This window comes from Gallinula chloropus (assembly GCF_964237585.1).
Source record: "Gallinula chloropus genome assembly, chromosome: Z".
NCBI lineage: Eukaryota > Metazoa > Chordata > Aves > Gruiformes > Rallidae > Gallinula > Gallinula chloropus.
Genome location: NC_140089.1, coordinates 19,138,622 through 19,161,298, shown reverse-complemented (window position 1 = coordinate 19,161,298; position 22,677 = coordinate 19,138,622). Strand labels below are relative to the sequence as shown.

Sequence of the window (22,677 nt, the reverse complement as noted above, 5' to 3'; positions counted from 1 at the left end):
GACCCCTTGGGACACACAGACACTGGAAGAAAGTAAGAGAGTTTGGGAAATGAAGAGCTTCCCTCTGGTTGAGGTGGGGGTGCTCCAGGAGCGTCTCAAAGGGGTTAACACACATAAATCCATGGGCCCGGATGGGATGCATCCACGTGTGCTGAGGGAGCTGGCAGAAGTGATTGCTGAGCCGCTCTCTATCATCTTCAACAGGTCTTGGAGAACAGGAGAAGTGCCTGAAGACCGGAGGATAGCCAATGTCAGTCCAGTCTGTAAAAAGGGCAAGAAGGAGGATCCCAACAACTATAGGCCAGTCAGACCCTGAAGAATACGCTGGCATTGGATGGAACGCTGTAGCCTTGTGGTGGTAGATATTGCAACCTGCCTCTCATCTCCCTCACTTAGATCTCTATCTCTTTACTCTCTCTTTTCCCCCCTTTTCTCTTTCTTCCCCCTCCTTTCCCTGCATGCTTGTTGTGGGCCAAATAAAGTAACATTAACCTTGACTTCATTTCGAGTCCTAATTCTGTTCTCCGAGAATTGTGAAGAACTGATCACAATGAAACACCTAATAATTGGACATCACTCAGGTGTTAAGCCCAGCCACCCCCAGCCACCCAGAGCAATCTGAGGTTCAGTTGGAATGCAAGGGGGATTAACCTCTGCCAAACTAAGTCTTGTCTCATCTGAGGATCGTGACAACATGGAAGTGAAAAATCACAGAATGCTAGGAGATGGAAGGGACCTCTGGAGATCATCTAGTCCAACCTACCTGCCAGAGCAGGATCACCTACAGCAGGCTGCACAGGACAGTGTCCAGATAGGTTTTGAATGTCTCCAGAGATGGAGATGACTGCTCTGTTCAGCCTGTCCCAGTGCTCTGCCACCCTCACAGTGAAGAAGTTCCTCCTCATGGTTAGGTGGAACTTCTTATATTCCAGTTTATGCCCATTGCCTCTTATCCTGTCACTGGGTGCCAGTAAAAGACTGACCCCATCCTCTTGACACCCACCCCTCAAGTATTAGTAAATATTGGTAAGATCCCCCCTTGGTCTTTTCTTCTCTAAGTTAAGAAATTCCAAGTCCCTCAGCTTCTCGTTATAAGAGAGATGTTCTAGTCCTCTAAAAAAAAATACTCCTGCCATTTGACTGGTGAAGGAAGCTGATTACACTGACAGCTGCAATTTTCTACTTCCGGTGTCTCATAACAGAAGCTGTACAGTTTGTTCTTGCTGTATGTCAAAGCTGTGTCCCTTCTGTAAGCAATCACATTCTGAATATCCAACTACATTAGTACAGGGTAAGATGGAGAAGAAGTAGGGTGTTTCGTGGACTCTTCAATTAAATCAGTCATTATTAATTTTAAATATTTATAAATAAAGTATTTAGCTGACAAGAGCTGGGTGTCATGCAATTTTTTTAAATGGCTATATAATAAACCAGTCATGCAGTTAATACTATACTTGCTTTTTTGGTATTTTTTTTTACTTAGTGGCAATAAAAGACATCTTGACTTTTCTGGAACCATTGGTGTTTGATTAAGCATGTAGTATGCTTGCATTTTTTATTCATTCACTTGAGGATAAGCCCAAAGGAGGGTCAGCCAGGCACGGTTATGTTCGTACACATAGACAAACTTACTGACGTGGACAGTCTTATTGTTTGAAGTGTTGCTGCCCTTGAGAAAGGTGGCAGAACTCCCACTGGCTTATATAGCAGCAGGTTTTACTCATTGAATCCAGCTGGATTGGCATGTGAACAACAGTGTGATGCAAACAAAACAATGGCTATACATGACGATAATGGCTGTGGCACTGCAGTGCACCTGAAGTCTGTTGGCTCAGCAAATGGCTCAGTATTTGCCCTACCTGGGGTGTCTGTGGGAACCAAGTATTCCCATGGGTGCAGGTACGCTTCATTAAAACACTTGGCCTTCAAGAAACTGCCTAAAATGCACCTATGCACTAATCAAGATTGTGTGGAAGGTGAGTTGAAAATTTGACAGCCTATGTATTTGGATTTACTTAAAAATCTAACAGTTTCAGAGAGGCTACCAATAGCTGCCCATCTTCCTTCCTGCATGTCTTCTGACCAGGTTTTTCTTGTCTTGCAGTCAGCACAACAAACAGGCTCTTTTTTCATCTTCAAACTCTCACAGCACAGATGCTCCTTTTCTTTCTTTTCCTCAGTTAAAGAATATAGTCCCTGCTGGTATTCCAAATCCAACATACCGTATCACTTTCTAACATTCAAACAGCTTTTCAGTGTGAAGAACAAATCTGCATATGCCATCTCATCCCGTTTCATGGGGTCATGGAGAGCAAGTCCCGCCTGGCCAACCTCACCTCCTTCTATGACCAGGTGACCCGCCTGGTGAATGAGGGAAGGGCTGTCAACACAGTCTCCCTCGACTTCAGAAAAGCCTTTGAAATGGTTTCCCACAGTATTCTTCTGGAGAAGCCGGCAGCGCTGGGCTTGGACAGATGCACTCTTTGCTGGGCTAAAAACTGGCTGGGTGGCTGGGCCCTGAGAGTGGTGCCGAGCAGTGTTAAATCCAACTGGCGACAGGTCACAAGTGATGTTCCCCAGGGGTCGGTACTGGGGCCCATCCTCCCACCTGAAAGGAGGTTGTGGTGAGCTAGGGGTCAGCCTCTGCTCACAGATAAGGAGCAATGGGACAAGAGGGAATGGCTGCAAGTTGCGCCAGGGGAGGTTCAGGTTAGAAATCAGGAGCCATTTCTTCTCAGAAAGAGTGGTTAGGCATTGGAAGGTCTTGTCCAGGGAGGTGCTGGAGTCACCATTCCTCGGGGTGTTCAAGGAAAGATTGGATGGGGTACTTAGAGACATGGCTTAGTTAGGGATATAGGTGGTAGAGGGATGGCTGGACTAGATTCTGGAGGTCTTTTCCAACCTTAGTGTTTCCCTGGTTCTTCTGTATTTGACAGAAACACATACCTACAGAAAGTAGTTAGGAACCCCTTTTAGCTGAAAACAAGATCTGCTCTGTCTTGTAACTGGTTTTTGGTCTCATTCTTCATCACTTTCCTGTCTTCCCTTTCTTGATCTTCAAGGCTGTTCCACTATTCGGGATAAATTTTGTAGCTGCTGTAACAAAAGAGGTCAAACGGCTGCAGCCATACTCCATGAAAACCCAAAACACACACATACTTTCTATTCTCCTTTTATTAGAGATCTACCCACCCAGTATTATTATGTATCATTGAATAACTCTCAATACACATTTTCTCCCCTGTGGCATGCAGCTTGAGAAACAAAGCCTCGAGCACTGCCAGGTTAACAGATAACGGGATGGAGCCTTTAGGCCATGAACCTCCCGGAAATTAAACAAGGTGGCAGTATCCTTGCTGGCCCCCTGCTGGGACAGGCTCCAGGAAAAAGTGTCCTCTATTGCTAAGGTATATCTGCTGTCTGAGGAGGTTTTAGAAGTTCTATTAGCATGATAAGATAGAGATGCTGCTGTGGCAGCAAAACGTTGACCAATCAGATGTAGCACCATATGTTTGAAAGAAAGCAGCCGTCTCCAGAGCATATAAAAAGGAACGATTCTTTACAATAAATCGACTCTTGCTTGCATCAAGCTGTGTCCCGTCTCTCTCTGTCGTGGCACTCCCCTGTCCAGCTGGACTGTCCAGAGCGCCTTTGGTGGGTGTCTGGCCTCCAGCCAGGGTCAAACCACCACACGTCATTAGCCGGTGTGCAGTACGCCAACAGACACACAGAGCAGAGGGATTGGATTTATTCCTTGTCTGCACAGAGATGGGTGCTAGGTGGTGATTCCACCTAACGAGCCCCCTCCACACAGACTTTACAACCTCTTTGTCTTGTTCCAGCAGAGCAGGCTTCTTCTCAGTCCTTCTTTCGGCCCTTCTTCAAAAGCAGAGCTGTTAGTGAAGCAGGCCAGTACATTTACCCCGAGTGTCAAAGCACTGACCCAACTACATTTCTGTCCCCATGAAAAGTCGACTTTATGGGTATCCTCAGGGCTGTCCCAGCCCCACTTCTGCCTCCCCTTCAGCTTGGAACACCCCTATGCTGCCCCTCCCCTCACCCCATAGGCTGTGTCCAGCACCCAGAACCAGCGGCTCTGTGACATCAGCCCCGCAGCCAAGGGCACCCCAGGCAACGGGAGTACTGCAAGCACTCTGTCAGCTGCTGTGCTGCAGGTAACAAACCCTGCTTGGTTCTTTGCAGCTGCCGTGTGCTTCTGCTGCTCCTGCTGGCAGTCATGAAGCTGCTCACCTTCCTCATTCTGCTGTCCTTGTGCCAGCCTGTGCAGGGCACATGGGATACCTGCGGGTAAGCGGCCCGTGGCTCCTGGAGGGAGCTTGGGCAAGCCTTACGGGATTCACTGGAGGGTGCCTGCTTGTCCCCTGTGGCCACGCCATGGCTTCCCGAAACCCCTTTGGGAGCCTCAGGTCCTTGCCAGCACCCAGGCTGCTGGCACCACTTGTCTACAGGGCTAAAGCCGAAAGAGGTGGATGGACATGAATCCCGTGGGGTTCCCTGGCCCTGCTGGCCATACAGCACCTTGTGGGGTGGGAAGATGGCTGACCTTCAGCCCGAACGGCAGCAAGCCATCGAGCAGGACAGTAACGATCTTCTGCTTACAGAGGGACCTGTGGGCTCCGGCCCCTGGCCTGGAACTCCGGCATGTCACGTGTTGTGGGTGGCACAGCTGCCCAGACAGGAGCCTGGCCCTGGATCGTGAGCATCCAGAATCCCCGGAACGCGGGCGCAGAGCATATATGCGGAGGCTCCCTGATCAGCCCACAGTGGGTCCTCACAGCAGCCCACTGCTTCGTCCATGCCAGGTAAGGGGCAGCAGGGAACGGCACACAATGCTCCCAGCCGCCCTGCCCACAGCACCCTGGGCTACACCCATCCCATCCCATCCCATCCCATTCCATTCGCCTGCTGGACACCCACTGCTCAGGAGAAAGCTGGGCTGCACATGCCACTGCTTCCCAGCAGCCTCCATGTTCCTTGTGCTCAAGGTGTGCTAGGGTGGTCGTGCTCTCCATAGCATCGCTCTCCTCTCTGCCTTGTCAGGAGCGGGTGGCCGGCAACTGCTGGGCTGCGGCAGCACGTGGCTCTGCTGCCTCTGAGCACTCTCTCTCTCTGCCTTCCAGGCACGTCACCAAGTGGCACGTGGTCATCGGTGCCACACACCTGACTCAGCTGGGTCCCGAGGCCCAAGTGCGCGGTATCAGGCGGCTGATCGTTCACGAGCACTACAGCAACATCAGGCAGAAGAACGACATTGCGCTGCTGGAATTGGACCAGCCTGTCCAGTGCAGCGATTACATCCAGCTCGCGTGTGTGCCTGATGCCTGGCTCAAAGTGTCAGAGCTGACCAACTGCTACGTCAGCGGCTGGGGCTCCACAGCTGCAAAATGTGAGCTCCTGAGCACTCCTTGTATCCCGAGGGCAAGCATGGCACACTGGGGAGGCGGGCTGGGCTTCCAGGCAGGCAGCAGAGGCAAAATGTTGCCACAGTGAGGTTGTGGGGACGCGTGCCTGGAGAGAGGGGGTGGGCCTGACCCATTAGCCAAAGCAAGATGGAAGGTAAACACTGCTACAATGCCTTCCGGAGGCCAAGCCAAGCCCTGCCCTAGGCAAGGGGCTAGCCCGGACTGTAGAGGAGAACTGGTAATGAGCTGTTGTGTTCTTTGCTCACAGCTGCAGAACCCACTGATGTGCTGCAGGAGGCCAAGGTCCGCCTCATCAATGTCCGGCAGTGTAACAGCAGCTGGTGGTACCGAGGGGCCATCCACAGCCACAACCTGTGTGCTGGCCATCCGAAGGGTGGCATCGACACCTGCCAGGTAGGAGCCTGTGACAAACCAGCCCCCAGCACCACCGGCAGCCCTGTCACAATGGCCCAAAGGTCCTCTGGCATGGGCTTTGCCTGGCAAGCCATCGAATCATAGAATTGTAGGGGTTGGAAGGGACCTCGAGAGATCATCGGCTCCAACCCCCCTGCCAAAGCAGCTCCCTAGGACATATCACTCAGATAGGCATCCAGACGGGTCTTGAATATCTCCAGTGAAGGAGACTCCACCACCCAGCGCTGCTGGGACTGGCCTCTCCTTCCCCATGGGCACGTCCTTGCCCGGTGCCCCATCTTGGCCCACCCAGGGCTCTTTGCAGCCCGCAGGCCCACATCCCAATGCTGGCAGATGCATTTTCCGTGCATCCAGCCCCACTGCACAGAACTGAAGGAGAGCCCGAGCTCACAGTCTCACAGCACCCTCCTGGCCAGTTTCTGGAGTTCTCAGCACCTGAGCAGTCCATTCTGTGCAGCAGAGGCAGCTCTGGCAGGTGCCATCCTCGGAGGGAAGGAACCAGCCTCAGTGCTGACAGCGGCCACCCAACACCACCTTCATCCTCTCTTCTCTGCAGGGTGACAGCGGTGGTCCTCTCATGTGCCAGGACAAAAATGCTGAGTACTTCTGGCTTGTGGGAGTGACCAGCTGGGGCAGAGGCTGTGCCAGACCAAGGCGGCCTGGTGTCTACACTTCCACCCAGCACTACTACGACTGGATCCTGGTCCATATGGGACTGCACTCGGCAGTCGGGGCTACCCCGACAGCACAGGCACAGACCCACTTCCTCACCACCTCAAGGCCCTCGCGGACAGCAGGGCCACGGATCCACATCCACAAGACCTCCAGGCCCTTGCCAGCATCAGCTCTGGCGGGTGGGTCTGCCTCCGGCCCACTTCCCATGCAGAACCTGGTGCAATTCATCATGCTGGTGCACATAGTCCTGCAGGGCCTGTACGGAGAAATGGTGTGAGGAAGGAGGAGGGCCAGGATCCCGGCCAGGCAGCCTGGTACCACTGCTGTCTGCTGCTGGGCCAATGGCCGCTGATCCGCAGTGTCAGAGGCCTGCTCCATCCCGCCCATGCTTCTTGGGACTTGCAAGAGTTGCTGAAGTGAGCGGAGTTGTTGAAATAAAGTTGCCTGTTTTCACTGCTCACCACACTTTGGCTCAGTCTCCTGAGCAAGGGCAAGCACTTCCACACCCCGCACGGCCAAAATCCGGCTGCAGTCATGTAGGGCACAAAGGGGAAGAGTCACTCAAAAGGGCTGCAACCATATCAGCTCGGAGAGGAGGTTGCTCTCAGCTACTGTAGTTGGAGTGACCTATCATCACCCAGAGGTGAGAAAGAGGAGCAGAGGTATTGGGAGATGTGGTGGGACAGCTTGGATGACTGGCACGCTGTCATGGATGGCTGTGTGCTTTTTAGGAAAGATAAGCTAGAGAGGCGAGGTGGAGGAGTTGCTCTTTATGAGAGAGAGCAGCTAGAATGTATTGAACTCCACCTGGGAGAGGATGATCCCTAAGTTGAGAGCTTGTGGGTAAGAATCCAGGGGCAGGCTAGTGTGAGTGACACCGTTGTGGGTGTGTACTACAGGCCGCCTGATGAGGAGGAGCGAGTTGATAGTGCATTCTACAAGCAGCTAGAAGTAGCCTCGAGATCCCAGGCCCTGGTCCTTATGGGGGACTTCAATTACCCAGATATTTGTTGGGCGAGAAACAGGACCAGTCATATGCAGTCCAGACAATTTCTGCATTGTGTAGAAGACAATTTCTTACTCCAGATGGTGCAGGAATCTTCAAGGGGAAGGTGGGTACTGGACTTTGTTTTAACCAATGAGGATGGGCTTGTTAGGGAAGTGAAGGTTGGGGGCAGCTTGGGACAAAGCGACTACAAAATGGTCGAGTTTAAGATCCTGAGTGGAAGAAGCAAGCCAAAAAGTAGGATAGCTACCCTGAATTTTAGAAGAGCAAACTTTGGTCTCTTCCACAACCTAATAGGAGCTATCCCGTGGGCTATGCTGTTAGCAGGTAAGGGAGCCTGTGAGACCTGGCTGGCATTTAAACAGCATTTCTTCCAAGCCCAGGATCGGTGCATCCATTTGAGCAAGAAATCTGGAAAGAGTGGCAGAAGACCTGTGTGGATGATCAGGGACCTCATGGGTAAACTCCAAGGGAAGCAGAAGGTCTATGAATTGTGGAAAAAGGGTCTGAGGACCTGGGAAGAATATAGGAATGTTGTCAGGGCCTGTAGGGACACAGCTAGGAAGGCTAAAGCCCACCTGGCAATGAAACTGGCAGGGGACATAAAGCATAATGAAAAGGGGTTTTTTAGATACGTGAATAGTAAGAGGATGACCAGGGATAACGTGGGTCCCTTGCGGGACTAGGTGGGTGTCCTGGTGATGGGGGATGCTGAGAAGGTGGAGACACTGAATGCCGCCTTTGCTTCGGTCTTCACTTCAAAGACCCCTTGGGACACACAGACACTGGAAGAAAGTAAGAGAGTTTGGGAAATGAAGAGCTTCCCTCTGGTTGAGGTGGGGGTGCTCCAGGAGCGTCTCAAAGGGATTAACACACATAAATCCATGGGCCCGGATGGGATGCATCCACGTGTGCTGAGGGAGCTGGCAGAAGTGATTGCTGAGCCGCTCTCTATCATCTTCAACAGGTCTTGGAGAACAGGAGAAGTGCCTGAAGACTGGAGGATAGCCAATGTCAGTCCAGTCTTTAAAAAGGGCAAGAAGGAGGATCCCAACAACTATAGGCCAGTCAGCCTCACTTCTGTCCCTGGAAAGGTGATGGAACAGCTTGTTCTGGATGCCATCTCCAAGCAATTGGATGAGAAGAAGGTCATGAGGAGTAGTCAGCATGGATTCACCAAGGGGAGATCGTGCTCGACCAATTTCATAGCCTTCTATGATCTCATCACCGGCTGGGTGGATGGAGGGAGAGCAGTGGATGTCATCTACCTTGACTTCAGCAAGGTTTTCAATGCTGTCTCCCATGACATCCTGATAGCAAAGCTGAGAGAGCTTGGGACAGATGAATGGACAGTGAGGTGGGTTGAGAATTGGCTGTCGGACCCAGCTCAGAGAGTGGTGATCAGTGGAGCAGAATCTGACTGGAGACCTGTGACTAGTGGTGTTCCCCAGGTTCAGTGTTGGGTCCAGTCCTGTTTAATATCTTCACCGACGACCTTGATGAGGGAATAGCATCCACCCTCAGCAAGTACACCGATGATACACAGCTGGGAGGAGTGGCTGACACGCAGGAACACTGCGCTGCCATCCAGAGAGACCTGGACAGGCTGGAGAGCTGGGCAGGGAGAAACCAGATGAGGTTCAAGCATGTAGTAAGCATGATTAAGCATGTAGTATGCTTGCATTTTTTATTCATTCACTTGAGGATAAGCCCAAAGGAGGGTCAGCCAGGCACGGTTATGTTCATACACATAGACAAACTTACTGACATGGACAGTCTTATTGTTTGAAGTGTTGCTGCCCTTGAGAAAGGTGGCAGAACTCCCACTGGCTTATATAGCAGCAGGTTTTACTCATTGAATCCAGCTGGATTGGCATGTGAACAACAGTGTGATGCAAACAAAACAATGGCTATACATGACGATAATGGCTGTGGCACTGCAGTGCACCTGAAGTCTGTTGGCTCAGCAAATGGCTCAGTATTTGCCCTACCTGGGGTGTCTGTGGGAACCAAGTATTCCCATGGGTGCAGGTACGCTTCATTAAAACACTTGGCCTTCAAGAAACTGCCTAAAATGCACCTATGCACTAATCAAGATTGTGCGGAAGGTGAGTTGAAAATTTGACAGCCTATGTATTTGGATTTACTTAAAAATCGAACATTCATCAAGCCACAGGGTTCAGGCTGCTCCTCCACATCCCTCTGTCAGGCCACACCATCAAGAGGAGATCTGTAACTTTCTAAACATTCTTGTGTCCTGATTCACTGGACATGATTCACACTCTTATTAAAACACTGATTCATGTTTTTATTTAAAAAGTAAGGAGGTTGTAACATGGAAATGTCACAGGTGGTGCTTTTTATAGGTGTAAGCTTATAGAAATAGTAATAATTTCTTCTTTCAGCAGATGCTCCCAGCAAAAGCCATTGAAAAATTAGTGAACAGGGTATTCCCTTTATAAAGCCTATTACAGCTAACTGTGAGTTTAGCAGCAAACCTTTCCCGGTGCGTTGTTTGAAGTTTGGGGGGTTTTGCTCACCTGAAAGTCTGGCATTACACATTTTTTTAATAAGTTTTTGCTCAGGCCACAGGTAAAGTCCATGAAGTCTGACTTGACTGATAATTCCAGCTATTTCTTATCATTACCTCTTTGCAGGGGTGAGCCTTGATCAGGGGCTGATCAAGGCTGTAAACTCTTTAATGCACATTAATCAGCATCTTGTTACCTATGGGACGTGTATGCACTGAATAGTGTATGGAATGCACATGATTATCCCAGAGATTTGCTTTCTAGCATGAATCTTCTAATGAAAAAGTGGACAATAAAAACATTTAGATAATGAAGATTTTGGGTCCTTCAGTTGTTAGTTATAAATGCCTGTTACCATTCTATTGAACTACTTTTCAGGATTTAAAAAAGATACCTTGGACCAACAAGCCGTATTCTGGAGGAGAGGACTGGGAAGTACCAAATGCCTGTTGGAAAACACATTTGTAAAAAAGAAATTTGGCTCTCTGTGATGGGCAGGGGTTTTTGGTGAGTGGCACTGAACAGCACTACCAGCAGCAGTCACCACATCTGCTCCTTAAGCCACAAACATTAATGACAGCAGTCAGTCCCTGCACTTTTCCCTCTGGTTTTTTTTTGGATGTCAAACTCCCAGGTTTAGCTGTAGATTCTGTCTCACTGTATCAGGACCCAAAAGGCTTGAGATAAAAATCTACTGGGATGAAAAATGATGCTAATTTCACAGTGGAATGCTAGAAGCATTAGAGGGGATTCGGGTCATCCTCAGCACTTTGATGATTTTCAAGGAACCAAGAATAAGAGGGCAACAAAACTCTTCTCTGTTACAGAACTACTTAAAATCTGTGCTGCATTCCTGACATAGTACAGGCAAAGGTAATTTCAATAATTTTTCCTTCTGTTTCTCATCCTTTGCCTTGCCATAATTTTATGCTCTAGCATAATTATGTCTTCTAACAGCTTTACAGGGAGCCATCTGACACAGTCATGAATGATGTGATATAGAAATCTTCAGAAAAGAGAAACACTTTCTTAAGGCGGAACCCCCCCCAATTTTAAAAGACACCATGTTTTCCCCATGAAGCATGAAATGTCATGCTAAATGTCACTTTCAAAGGACATTGGCAGCTCTCACAGGTTCACCTGAAGGATTAATAGGAGGAGTCACAAAAGAAGGGGGTCTGTCCGAACGCTGTTCTGGAGCCTTGGCTTAGACCCAGAGAACTGTGAGCATCCCACAAGAGGTGGCTGCCGGAGACATTAGATACTGTTGCAGTGCACCTAGTCCAGGTATTACAGCTTATTTTGAAACATGCCCATGCATCCTTCAGTCGTGAAAGGGGCTTCCAGCCCTCCTCGTGTGCTGTCCTGCATCAACAACTTTATGCTTTTCTCCTGACATGATGGAATCTAGCACATAGTCTTCTACAACACTGATTACTATTTAATTATTACATTCAATTATTTTTATTAATTAATTATTCTCTGCACAGTGGACAGCTGTTGAGAAACTTATAAAAATGTGCAGTTTTAAAGATCAACTTAAATTAATTTTGTAGAAATAAAAATATGCTCTGAAAGCTGCTATGAACTTGACTTCTAGGTCTGATGCCAGCCATCATCACCAGAGGGAGTTACAATATAACTTATAAAGCATCCTAGCTGAGTATGCAGTCTGTTCAAGTCTTCCACACAAACACGAGGGGCTTAACAGATCTATTTCACGTTGTATTGATATTACCAGTTAATGTTTCTCAGCTACTCACCATACATACAATAGCACACAGTCAGGGCTATCAGAGACCTCTCTTGGGTCTTCATGGCAAAAGAAACCCTTGCTTCTGCACGCTTCACTTGTATCAGCATTGGGCATGGAAAGCCAAAGCAGGATGTTGGGAACAGCTAAGGGCACTGTGGAGAATGGAGTATCCCTGAGGAGTGAGGCGGGGGACACATGTAAAGAGTTCAGCCTGGAAAAGAGCACTCTGGCTCATGCAGGGACCTTACCTGCTCCCATGTTTAGAGACAGTCTAGTCCTTAAACAGAAGCACCAGCTCCCTAGTGAATGTCATAGCCCTCTGGGCTATGGGAGAGGGGAAAACAGCAGCCTATGACTCTCTTTCCAGAGGTAAACTGAGGTATAGGTGTGTCTCTGATAGTAAGCCGAAACTTCAAAACTCAGCTGCCCTAGCCAAAGACAGAAAGTGAAACTACAGATATGAGGTCAGCTATACAAATTTTGAAAGTTGATTTAATGCTTAGTCATAAATTGTTTCAGAAAACAGCTTGTTGTTACTCCTGCATTCAACAGGACACTTTCTGAGAGCAGTTAGTCCCTAAATCTGTATCTCTTGGGAAGGGAGCTGGGGCAGAAACAGCAGACAGAAGGGGACATGCAAGATACGTATCATCAGCTCATAATCTTTTCACAAGCTGGCAGTATAAGTATCAAGTCGTACATCAGGATTCACAGACAGGATATATTCCATGTAAGAAAGCAGTAGTGTTTGTCCGTCTGTAATGAAATCGTTCTTCAGAGACCTCTCTTACTTCTGACCATGATGTTGTGATGCCTTTTCAGTCATTGTGTCCCATGCTGATTAGTTAGTCCTACTAGAGGTCTTCTCTCAATAAACCAAATAGGATTTAGAAAAATAGTATTGTCCTTATCTACTGTGAAATAGCTAATATGACCAAATTTCTGAATTGGAACCATCGTTTTTCTGGGTAGACAATATACAAATAGCAAGAAAACAGAAAGGGAACAACTTAATCAAGGGCATCAGTTCTACAAAAAAGAGCAGTATGCCATATTAGAGGTGAGAGAGCAGAATATACCAAGATGAGGTTATTCCATTTGGAGATGGATATATAAGAACATGTGATCCCATTCCTTATTTATCACGCAGGGGTGTCATTTCATAGCATGAGTCAGTGTGAGTTATGGGCAACGGTTATTGCAATTAGTATTTGTATCCTGACAAGTGCATCCACCTAATGCATTTTTTCAGAGCTCTAATGCCTCTTGCTCAACATGAAAACCACAAAACCCACTGCAAATGGCAAAAAGCATCTGGGACATTTTGAAATCGACATTTCCCTTTGCTACTTGTCCTCTTTATGAGTCTGCCATTCCTCAGGCTACAGTGATCACATCCTAATAGCAGCATAGGAGTGCATTATGAAGGAAGGGGAACGAGCAGGTTCAATTGTCTGTGAGGCATGACATTGCTCCCCTTCATGGTCATAGTACCATTTGACAATCTAGGCTGGCAGAGACCATGGGAGGTCTCCAGCCCATCACCCTGCCCAGAGCAGGCCCTGCCATGGAGGACAGACCAAGTTGTTGAGGCCTTTACCTGGTCAGAGCTCAAAACCCTCCCAGGATGGAGATGACCCCACCACTTGCTCTGCTATTTCCTGCCTGTACCTGAAACTCTCATCGATTCAGAATTCATTTCAGTTGCCACTGATAAAAGGGGTATCTTTTTCTGATGAGCAGAGGGGATTGTATAGGTCTAAGAAAAAAGCCTGGCTATCAAGTTTATTGATTAGGCAATACATCTCAAAAAGACCTAGCAACAGCTTAAATGGCTACTAAAGGCATCGCCATTACAATACCACACATAAAATAACACTGCAAGTAATGTCTTACTGTTAGTACTGATACAGGGTTGTATCACTGTGAAGATAATTTATAAATCAAGCACAGAAGCACTGTTCTACTTGCAGCATTTCACCCCATTAAAAAAAAAACCAAACTTTTTAAGGCTGTTTGCAGCACACTGCAGAAATGTTCTTAAGCTTTACCTCTAGTTCATTATACGGTAGTTTGGTTTTGGTGGGGAGGAAAAAAATCCAAGGACATGTTGGGCTTGTATGTAACCCACAAGACTGCTATGCAAAAATGTCAATTTTTGACACATGTATCTACTAAAGCAAAATCTAAACTGTGCTACAACAATGTCAGTTAAACATGGGTATTCGTTTTGACAGACAGTTCTCTTGCAGAAGACCCAGGACTGTGATAGATGATAGATTAATTTCTTAGTGGGTACATGACAGAGGAAAGAAGAGTAATTGGGGAAAATGTTAGGGAAATGTGACTCTGGCAGAGTGGTGAAGAAGCATGTAATGCTACTGCTGTCAAGGTGTATATTTATTGGTAGAGCTGCTTAATTCGTAAGGCGCTATTTTCAGGAAATGGTGAATCTATTACAAGTTACAGGCAGAAGAGATGCTGCTTTTAAAGCTCACTGCTGCAAGGACTGCCAACCACAGCAAGAGGTTTGGTTGCATTAAAACCCAGTGACAAGCACATCAATGTGAGTGAATTTTTGGCACCAATGTTTTTACACTGAGAAATCTAGCATCTTCACACGGCACGTCAGAGTTAACACAAAAAAGGTTACTGCAGAAATTACCTGCCTGTTGGGATTTTCTTTCCCTTTGGAAAACCAGTGAAATGTACAGTTTAATGAAGCATCTTGGTCCAAAGACTTTGAGACTGAAACATGGTGTATATTGTTAGGATGTGTGCAGACACAAGGGGCAGTAGAGGTGTCTTTATCTGCACCAGCCCATACCAACACTTAGGACTCCCCATAGGGTCCCAGGCAAGATGGTGTGATGTGTTGGGGGTGAACGTGTGGAGTGAGAGCTGGGGGAGGGTGGAGTGGGGGGAAAAGCCAGGCTGTCAAGGCTGGATCCAGGATGGGCTGTGCATCCTGACTAGGCATTTCTCTATGCTGGGGACCTTGAGTCCCACTCCTCTACAGGCAGGGTCTGGTTTGTTCCCCAAAGGTGATGGGGGTGGAAAGGACTAGATTGAACCCTGAGGTTGGAAAGGGGAAGATTGAGGGAGGAGATGGAAAGAGGAGGCCATCTTCAATCTTCAATCTTCATCCATCTTCAATGGATGCAAGTTTTACTGTTTGTTGGTACTGAATATGTCAAATCATACCCTGTGTGAAGAGTTGCAAAGTATTTCAGTTCTGGTTTAAGGGAAAACCTATGCTGACTTCATAATGATCAGAAAGCGCAGTGGCTAGTGGCTGTAAGTGATGTGTGTGATTGATTCTTTTCAGAAGTTATTATTATTATTATTATATCTTACTGCTCTTAATCTATTCTTAAGGTCTCTTATAAAAGTTGGGTGTAGTGATCTGTCAAGTGTAATTCCAGGCATTTGCTTGTAAAATACTTCTACAAAAAACACAAGAAGGAGCTTATTGTCTCTAGCAGTGTAAAAATAACAATTCCAAAATATGGCTATGTTCTCTTAACTTTCAGTTGATTGAAAGGATTGAAATAAGGGGAGGATAACAGCATTTTATGCTGAAAGTTATGTAAGACGTCATAAAAGCTGTATGATTTGGGTTCAGATGAAAGAAAACCCTATAAAGGCTGCTGAGATACCTGCAAATATCTCAAATTTTAAACTGTGGTCTGTTCATCTATGTGCCTGACAATAAAATTTGACCTGAAATGCAAGAACTGCCTTGAGGTTTATGCCAGTAGATTGTACACAATCTTGTGAAGCTTTCAGCCTGGACAGAAAATGCATGGGTTCAGTGCAGAACTGGGTATCTGTAGGATAGATAGATTCACAGAGGTGGCAGTATTTAGGACTGATGCGTATTTTGGGAGAGATGTAAATGCCCTGTTTCACATCTGTCTAACGTCTCCCAGTTAGAGATCTATCTGGATGAGTCACAGAGCTGTTTAACCTGAGGATATTGCACCTTCTGAGGAAATGGTGGTGTTGGAGAAAGGATGCTGAGCACTTGTAAAATGACAGATCTGTAAGTGGAAAGAAACGCTTACAGCTTTTGTTTTCTTAGAAACTGACAAAATTTTGTCCAGTTTACTGATGTGATTCCATTTTCCATTACATTACACCTAATACCACTTTTCAAACTTTGAAATAAATTTTTTGAGGAACACACTTTTTGGTAGTGTTTTTGTTGGATTTTGTTGTTGTTGTTTATTTGGGTTTTGGGTTTTTTAAATTTTATATTAAATTGACGTAGTGGCATTATAGGGCATGTTTTCACTGTAGTGACTTTATGTGCCTATGAACTGTAACTGCGTGTTTGCCATCTGGAAAAGCAAGCTGTTCAACAAATGTGTCTTTTGTCTGGCTTCTGGTACTGTCCAGTTTGGTTTGGTTATTATTTTGGATTAGTGCTGAGCAAACACTGAAAGGAAGCTTTCCTTGAAGAAATCTCTCTTCTCTAAGTGGTATAATGCTGCTAACAGCTTCTGTTAACAGCATTTATGTATAATCTGATTCCATGAGACAAAACATGTCCTTTCTCCCATGACCTCCAAGCAGAAGTAATTCACAAGCATAACAGCTTTGGAAGAAAACCGTATTGCAGTGTTGAATCAAAATGTGGCTGCCTGACACCTCCCTTGATGGAAAAGGCTGAGAGGAAATACTTAACTTTGTGTCTACTTTCTGTGTTAAAACAAATTGTATTTAAGAAAAGAGTGTCTTCATGGAATAGTGCTCTATATCCACAGTGGCGACCAGATCTGATGAAATGGAGGCACTGACACTTCAATGATTCGTGTTTAATTGATTAGGTGAGACATAAAACATCAGAATTGGCTATTGAGGGGATGTGGGTATTTAAAACCCAAACAGGAATGGTTTAACTTACTCTCCTGGCCAAAACTTAGAGCGTGGCGCATTTGGTTCTTCCCAAGACTTTCAGTGCTCATCAGCTGGAGCACTGCTCCATCTTAGTTTGCAAATGAAAATGTTCCTGTTAAGCAGACATGAAATTATAATCAAGAGACTTGTGTTTCACTGATGGTTTTGGTAAATCTAAGGTTATTATATATGCTTTTGATGCAAAGGCCAGACGTAATCATTAAGCTGATCTGGTCTGACATGCTGTAAGATGTAGTCTTAAGAACACAATCAACTTACTTTCCCTTTGAGTCAAATACTATTTATTTAAACTACAACTGTGACTTTTGAGAGGGACACCCAACTTTGTTTAAAGGCTTCAAAGTAATGAGAAACCCATCTCCTCTCTTGGTAAACTCTCCCATTTCACTTTATTGTTAAAAAATCCAAACAGGTTCCTTACATCAGTGGGGCTTTTTATTCTTCATTTCACAGTTATTAAAATTTATAACACATTCACCTGCAAGTGAGGTGGCACATCTTTCTTAGGTTTACCAGAGGCTCTGAAAAAAGGTGTCTCAGTTGGGCAACCCCTCTCCACTGAAAGCTCACAGGACAGGTTTCTCAAACCCAGATTTTAACTATGGAGATGCCAAAAACTCATTCACTTAAAAACATCCTCTAAACCCAGAATCAAATCCTGTCCCATTTGTGTGTTACACTGCAATAACAGATAACATTTTTTAGAGTTACATATAAAACAGAAATAAAGACTATTCTATTTTTGTGGGACAGAGCAGACAGAACCCAATTTGCTTTTTTTGTGCTTACTTTATGTCTGTGTCATCCACTGATTTCACCAGCGCCATTCATTTGAAAAAAAGAGAAGTGATAGTACCTACCTGAAGTGAAACTGAACCTGAACTCTCAGATCTCCCAGATTGTCTTTCCTCAACTGATGTGGCATGTTTACCCTCATTTTGAGTCTGAAAAATAAGAGTGAGTGTCTTTGCAAAAGACTTGATGTGACTTTTCCACAATCAGTGGGCAACAAGCAGGCATCACTGGATTTAATTCAACAGGACCTTTTGCCATCATGTACCATGTTTGTCAAATTTTATCTTCCATTACTTCAACAAAACTAAGGTGCAAGTGACAAGGAACAGAGAGAGATCAGGATTTCAGTAAGGCTAACTATGGTTTTCTCCGAAGAAATATGTAATTCACAAACTCTTTTGGGCATAATAGCTTCATCTTTTGATTATTATTTTTTTAAAACTGTTGTGTACTGCATTTCCTGTTGACTTACATTGGAAGAAGATGGTTAAATAGGTAGATGGAGAATGAGTGATGCTTTTCCCCATTGCCATAAACTACTTGTGGCAGCACAGGCAACCCAACAGGTAGTACCTTGCCCTTGTTCACAGGCATGAAGGCTGGAAGCCACTGAAATGGCAGAAGGTGCAAAATATGGACATTGACCTCTAAGCATTAATCATGCCTGGGTTTCCTATTTATAAAATGGAGGTACTCTGAAATGGTGTGAAAATGAGTGGGATCTCAAAAGCAAATAGGATGAAATAATTACAATCCCGTTTGAAATTAAGGTGAGATGTGTGTGCTCAGCCTCTTGGAATGGCATTTCAAAATTTCTTATTTGGAAGAGTGAATTTTATTTCTGATTTCTGCCATGGGCAGAAATTAAAACTTTTTGCTTTTTCAAAATTTTTCAAGTTTTTTCTTAGCCACTCTCCTGGCATCCTGGGGTGTACTAGAAGGGGTGTGGTTAGTAGGTCAAGAGAAGTCCTTCTCCTCTTCTACTCTGCCCTGGTCAGACCACACCTGGAATATTGTGTCCAGTTCTGGGCCCCTCAGTTCAAGAAGGACATAGAACTTCTTGAAAGAGTCCAGAGCTGGGCCAGGAAGATGATTAAGGGAATGGAAGACTTTCCTTATGAGGAGAGGCTGAGGGAGCTGGGCCTCTTTAGCTTGGAGGAGAGGAGACTGAGGGGTGACCTCATTAATGTTTATAAGTATGCAAAGGGAGAGAGTCAGGAGGATGGAGCCAGGCTCCAGTGATGGCCAGCAATAGGGCAAGGGTCAGTGGGTGCAAGCTGGAGCATAGGAAGTTCCATGTGAATGTAAGGAGGAACTTTTTCATTGTGAGGGTGACAGAGCACTGGGACAGGCTGCCCAGAGAGGTTGTGGTGTCTCCTCTGGAGATATTCAAACCCTGCCTGGATGTGTTACTGTGTGATTCAGTCTAGGTGACCCTGCTCTGGCAGGGGGGTTGGACTAGATGATCTTTCGATGTCCCTTCCAACTCCTAACGTTCTGTGATTCTGTGATCCTGTATATTAAATTATCTAAATCATATTCCCAAGTAATGAAATCCTTCATGTCACTTTAAGTACTTTTAAAGCAGAGAATACATCCATTCCTTTGTATTACTATTGTATATAATGTTTCTGAACAAAATCATTCCCTTCATTAGTCAAACCCACTTGATTGATAAATTAATAAATCAAGATGGATTTCTTTTTTACCCATTTTGAGGAGTGTGGGGAAGACTTGCAGAACTAACTTAACCCATTCTAGTACTGAACTGTGTCTTGGTTTGCAAGTTTCCCTGTATACAATAACAAACTTGTCATATTTTATCTCCAAAGGGAAAGGATTACCAATATTTCTTTCTGATTCAACATTTAGTTGGTGTTTTCATCTTTTATTAGGATTTGTTTTGGCTATCATTTCAATGCATTAGTGAGTTTACTCAGGTTTCTGTTGCTTTTTAGATCTAATTTGGGAAAAAATCCCCACCCAACTATTCTGCTTTCAAGGCATGATTCTGACCTCAAATGTAATGAGAAAAGGCAAGGTATTAAAATATGACGGGGCAGGCCCTCAACTCGGATAAGTCAATGGAACTTCACCAAGTTTATCTGGAGGGAAAGAAGGTAAATGTCAGGGAGCGATTAACTATGAAACTCTTGGTTAGGGCTGGCTGGAGCTCTAAGCAAGAATATTCAGTATCTGGCCCACTTGGGGTATGCAGCAGGTAATTAGCTGAAATCTCAGTTTCTGGAGAAGAACCACGATATTGTGTTTGGTTACAAGTCATATTTTTAGGTGTGCTTTTAAGCCTTTCTTATTGCCTAATAAATAATGTCAGCCAGTACAGTATTTTAAAGCATGACTTCACGCTGTGCACCAGAGCGTGGGCAGAAAGCGGGCACCATGTCCTGCCCGTCCACCCGCTCTGGGCACGTGGGCTTGTCAGGACTGTTTACCTGCAACACAGTTGATGCAAAGGATTTATGTCTGTTGCCTTTTCCTTTTCTCTATAATACACCATTTATAGAGCATTTGTGTAAGCTACGTCCTGTGCTCATGAAGTGTTACAAGACTGGAGACACAAAGATCTATCCTTCCTTTGGCTGTTAAGTATTCAGTAGTCACTGCACTTTTAGACTGCTTTTGCTGTCCCAAGCAGAGGGAAAAGTGTGGGTGCCTATATGTGAGTACCCTAAAACCTTCCATAAACACCAGGGCTTAGTTTGTTAGTTTCTAACAGGTGGCCATTTAACATCTCAACCAAGTGTCAGGAATTTTGTAAGTGCTTGGAGGGCTCAGTCTAGAAAAAGGAAAGTGTGAATGGGTTAGGAAAAAAAATGTATTGAACAGTACTTGTTACATTGCTTTTCAATATTTTTTCTTTTTCCCAGAGTAGAAGTGAAAGTGGAAGTGAAAGGCTTGAAGGGTGATCTTTTGGTGAAAACTTTCTAAGATGATTCAGTAGATGGTTTTATTTAATTTTCTGACGGTTTAGGAACCAGCAGGGTTCAGAAATGTAGTTAAACAGGATCAGTGGGCACCTGTGGCTGGAATAAAGAACATTGTGTACACACACTCATTTACTCTGCAGGTCACTATAATAAATGGTCTTACATGCTCAGTCTACCCAGTAAATGTCATTGACCTGGTACCTCCTTCCCTCCCCTGCCCATGCCCTCCCTCTCCTTCCCTCCCCCCCAATAATCAACCTGCCCCATTCATGTTATGCTCATTTGCCCCCATCCTGTTGACTCAGCATACTTATTCTCTGACTCTACACCCATGCTCAAGGACACCAGTAATCAGCATCACTCCCCACACACACCCTGTTGAGCATCTTACATAATTTGCCACACTTAGGCTGCCTAGTAGACTCCTGCACCTTTTCTCTGGTAGTTTCTCCTGTTACTGCCTTACTAAGGAGTAAGTCAGGCTGGGGACACACTTTTTCTTCACCTCTTTGCCATGCTGGGTGATTTCTGTCTTTGTGCTCCCCTCAGTTTAACTGTGTGAGAAGGCTGGCCTCAGGATCACGTGTGGTGTGTTGCTCTCTGCCAAGTGGACAATTTGTGGTGATGCTGGGGAAAGTCTGCATATGGCAACCTGCAAAATGTTGGATGTGCACAACATAAAGCTGAGCATGACAACCACAGGCTCTGCTCTGAAAATGGCAGAGAATCATGACTCGTGGACCACAGCAGCAACATTCTCCCATACTGCACTCTAGCACAGGATTTGGTGGGTCACCTGGTGATCTTTCAAGGCACAAGAGTTTCAGAGAGAAAAAGTAACACATTTCCTACACCCTGGCCTAGAAAGATCTCCAAGAAACTGATCAGCACCATGACTTCTAGCAACATGGGCAGGTTAAAGCATTTTTAGTGCTCTTTGTGTGTTCTCACACAACAAAATGTAGTGCTACCCCAGCCACTGCAACCCACCACTCGTGCTGCTGCAGCCAGACACTGAATTCAAGAGCAGTGTCAACCAGCCACGGTGGACATGAGTATGAGAGGTTCAACAGGCCACAACTCCTATCTCTGCATCACCACCCTGCACACATTAGAGGCACGAGCCTGGGAGAGCCATCTGCTCTCAGCAGGTGCATCTCCAGCCTGGAGGGACTGGTCCCCACTCTGCAGGACCCAGCTTGGAGCCCTCAGCAGATGCCATCCCACATCCTGTACACAGGCACTTTTTTCCTGTGCCAGCTTTGTTGAAGAGCAGCATGTCAATCTGCAAGGCTGAAGAAGCAACAGGCAAGGAGCCTGTTTCCCTCCTGCTCTCAGACAAAGCATGGGAATGGGTTTCTGCATGGCAGGGTTTTTCCTACACAGCTGGAACACTGGGTTTGTGTCCCTGAACTCTCTATGTGCTACATGCACCTTGAGTGCTAAGGTCCCTTGCCACTAGCAGAGCAAAAGCTGTAACAGGCACTTGTGAAGCGAGCTGCTGAGTAGGAAATGCTCTCTGCTCTGCCTGTTGCTGTCCATCTGTGGCTGTGCTCTGAGGGTGAGCTGGGACACAAGCCTGAAGGCTGGCAGGTCCACCCTGTTGTACACAAGGAAATGAAGCCTGTAGGGATCTTCTTACTGCAGCAGGCTGGATAAACAGAAACAGGAGTGATCCCTTAGAAGGCAGAGCAGGCTGTCTGCCACATCATTAGGCTGCAAATTAAACAAACTTATGTTGTAGAGGTGAACAGAAACAGTGTCCTTCCTTTCCGTGCCAAAGATGGAGCTGTAAAGCATGTCGGGCTGGAAGCCCAGACGGATTTCCAGACCAGTTCTGCAATTATGTAGCCTTGCCTTCCTCTAAAAAATAAATTTTAAAATTATTTCAAAACCCAGGACCCAGCCTGTAAATCCAGGGAGGTCAAAAGGGAAGCGATGCCCTTCTCCCCATGACCTCGCCCCACCACCCCAGGCAGCCGCACCGGCTGCCCGACCGTGCGTGTCGCTGAACGCCTGCCTTTTCCTCCCCCGCCCCCAGCTCAGGGCGGCGGGAGGCGGCTGCTTTCGGTTTCCTTTCCCTCGCCGGCACGGAGTTTCCCTTTCTCTCCCGGTCCCTGCCTCCGGGGAGCTTCCCCTCGCCGCCCGCCGGCTCTCCCGGCGCCAGGGCACCGCGGCGCGCAGC

At 46.3% G+C, this 22,677-nt stretch overlaps 1 protein-coding gene across 1 annotated transcript; it reads left to right on the top strand.

The window, feature by feature from the left end:
• Positions 1-4,662: 4,662 nt before the first annotated feature.
• LOC311203618 (acrosin-like) lies at positions 4,663-6,810 on the top strand (the record flags this gene model as incomplete). Its single annotated transcript, XM_084278372.1, has 4 exons — positions 4,663-4,823; positions 5,142-5,407; positions 5,692-5,837; positions 6,415-6,810. The coding sequence occupies 4 exons, from the start codon at positions 4,663-4,665 to the stop codon at positions 6,808-6,810; spliced, it is 969 nt and encodes a 322-aa protein (XP_084134498.1).
• Positions 6,811-22,677: the final 15,867 nt, after the last annotated feature.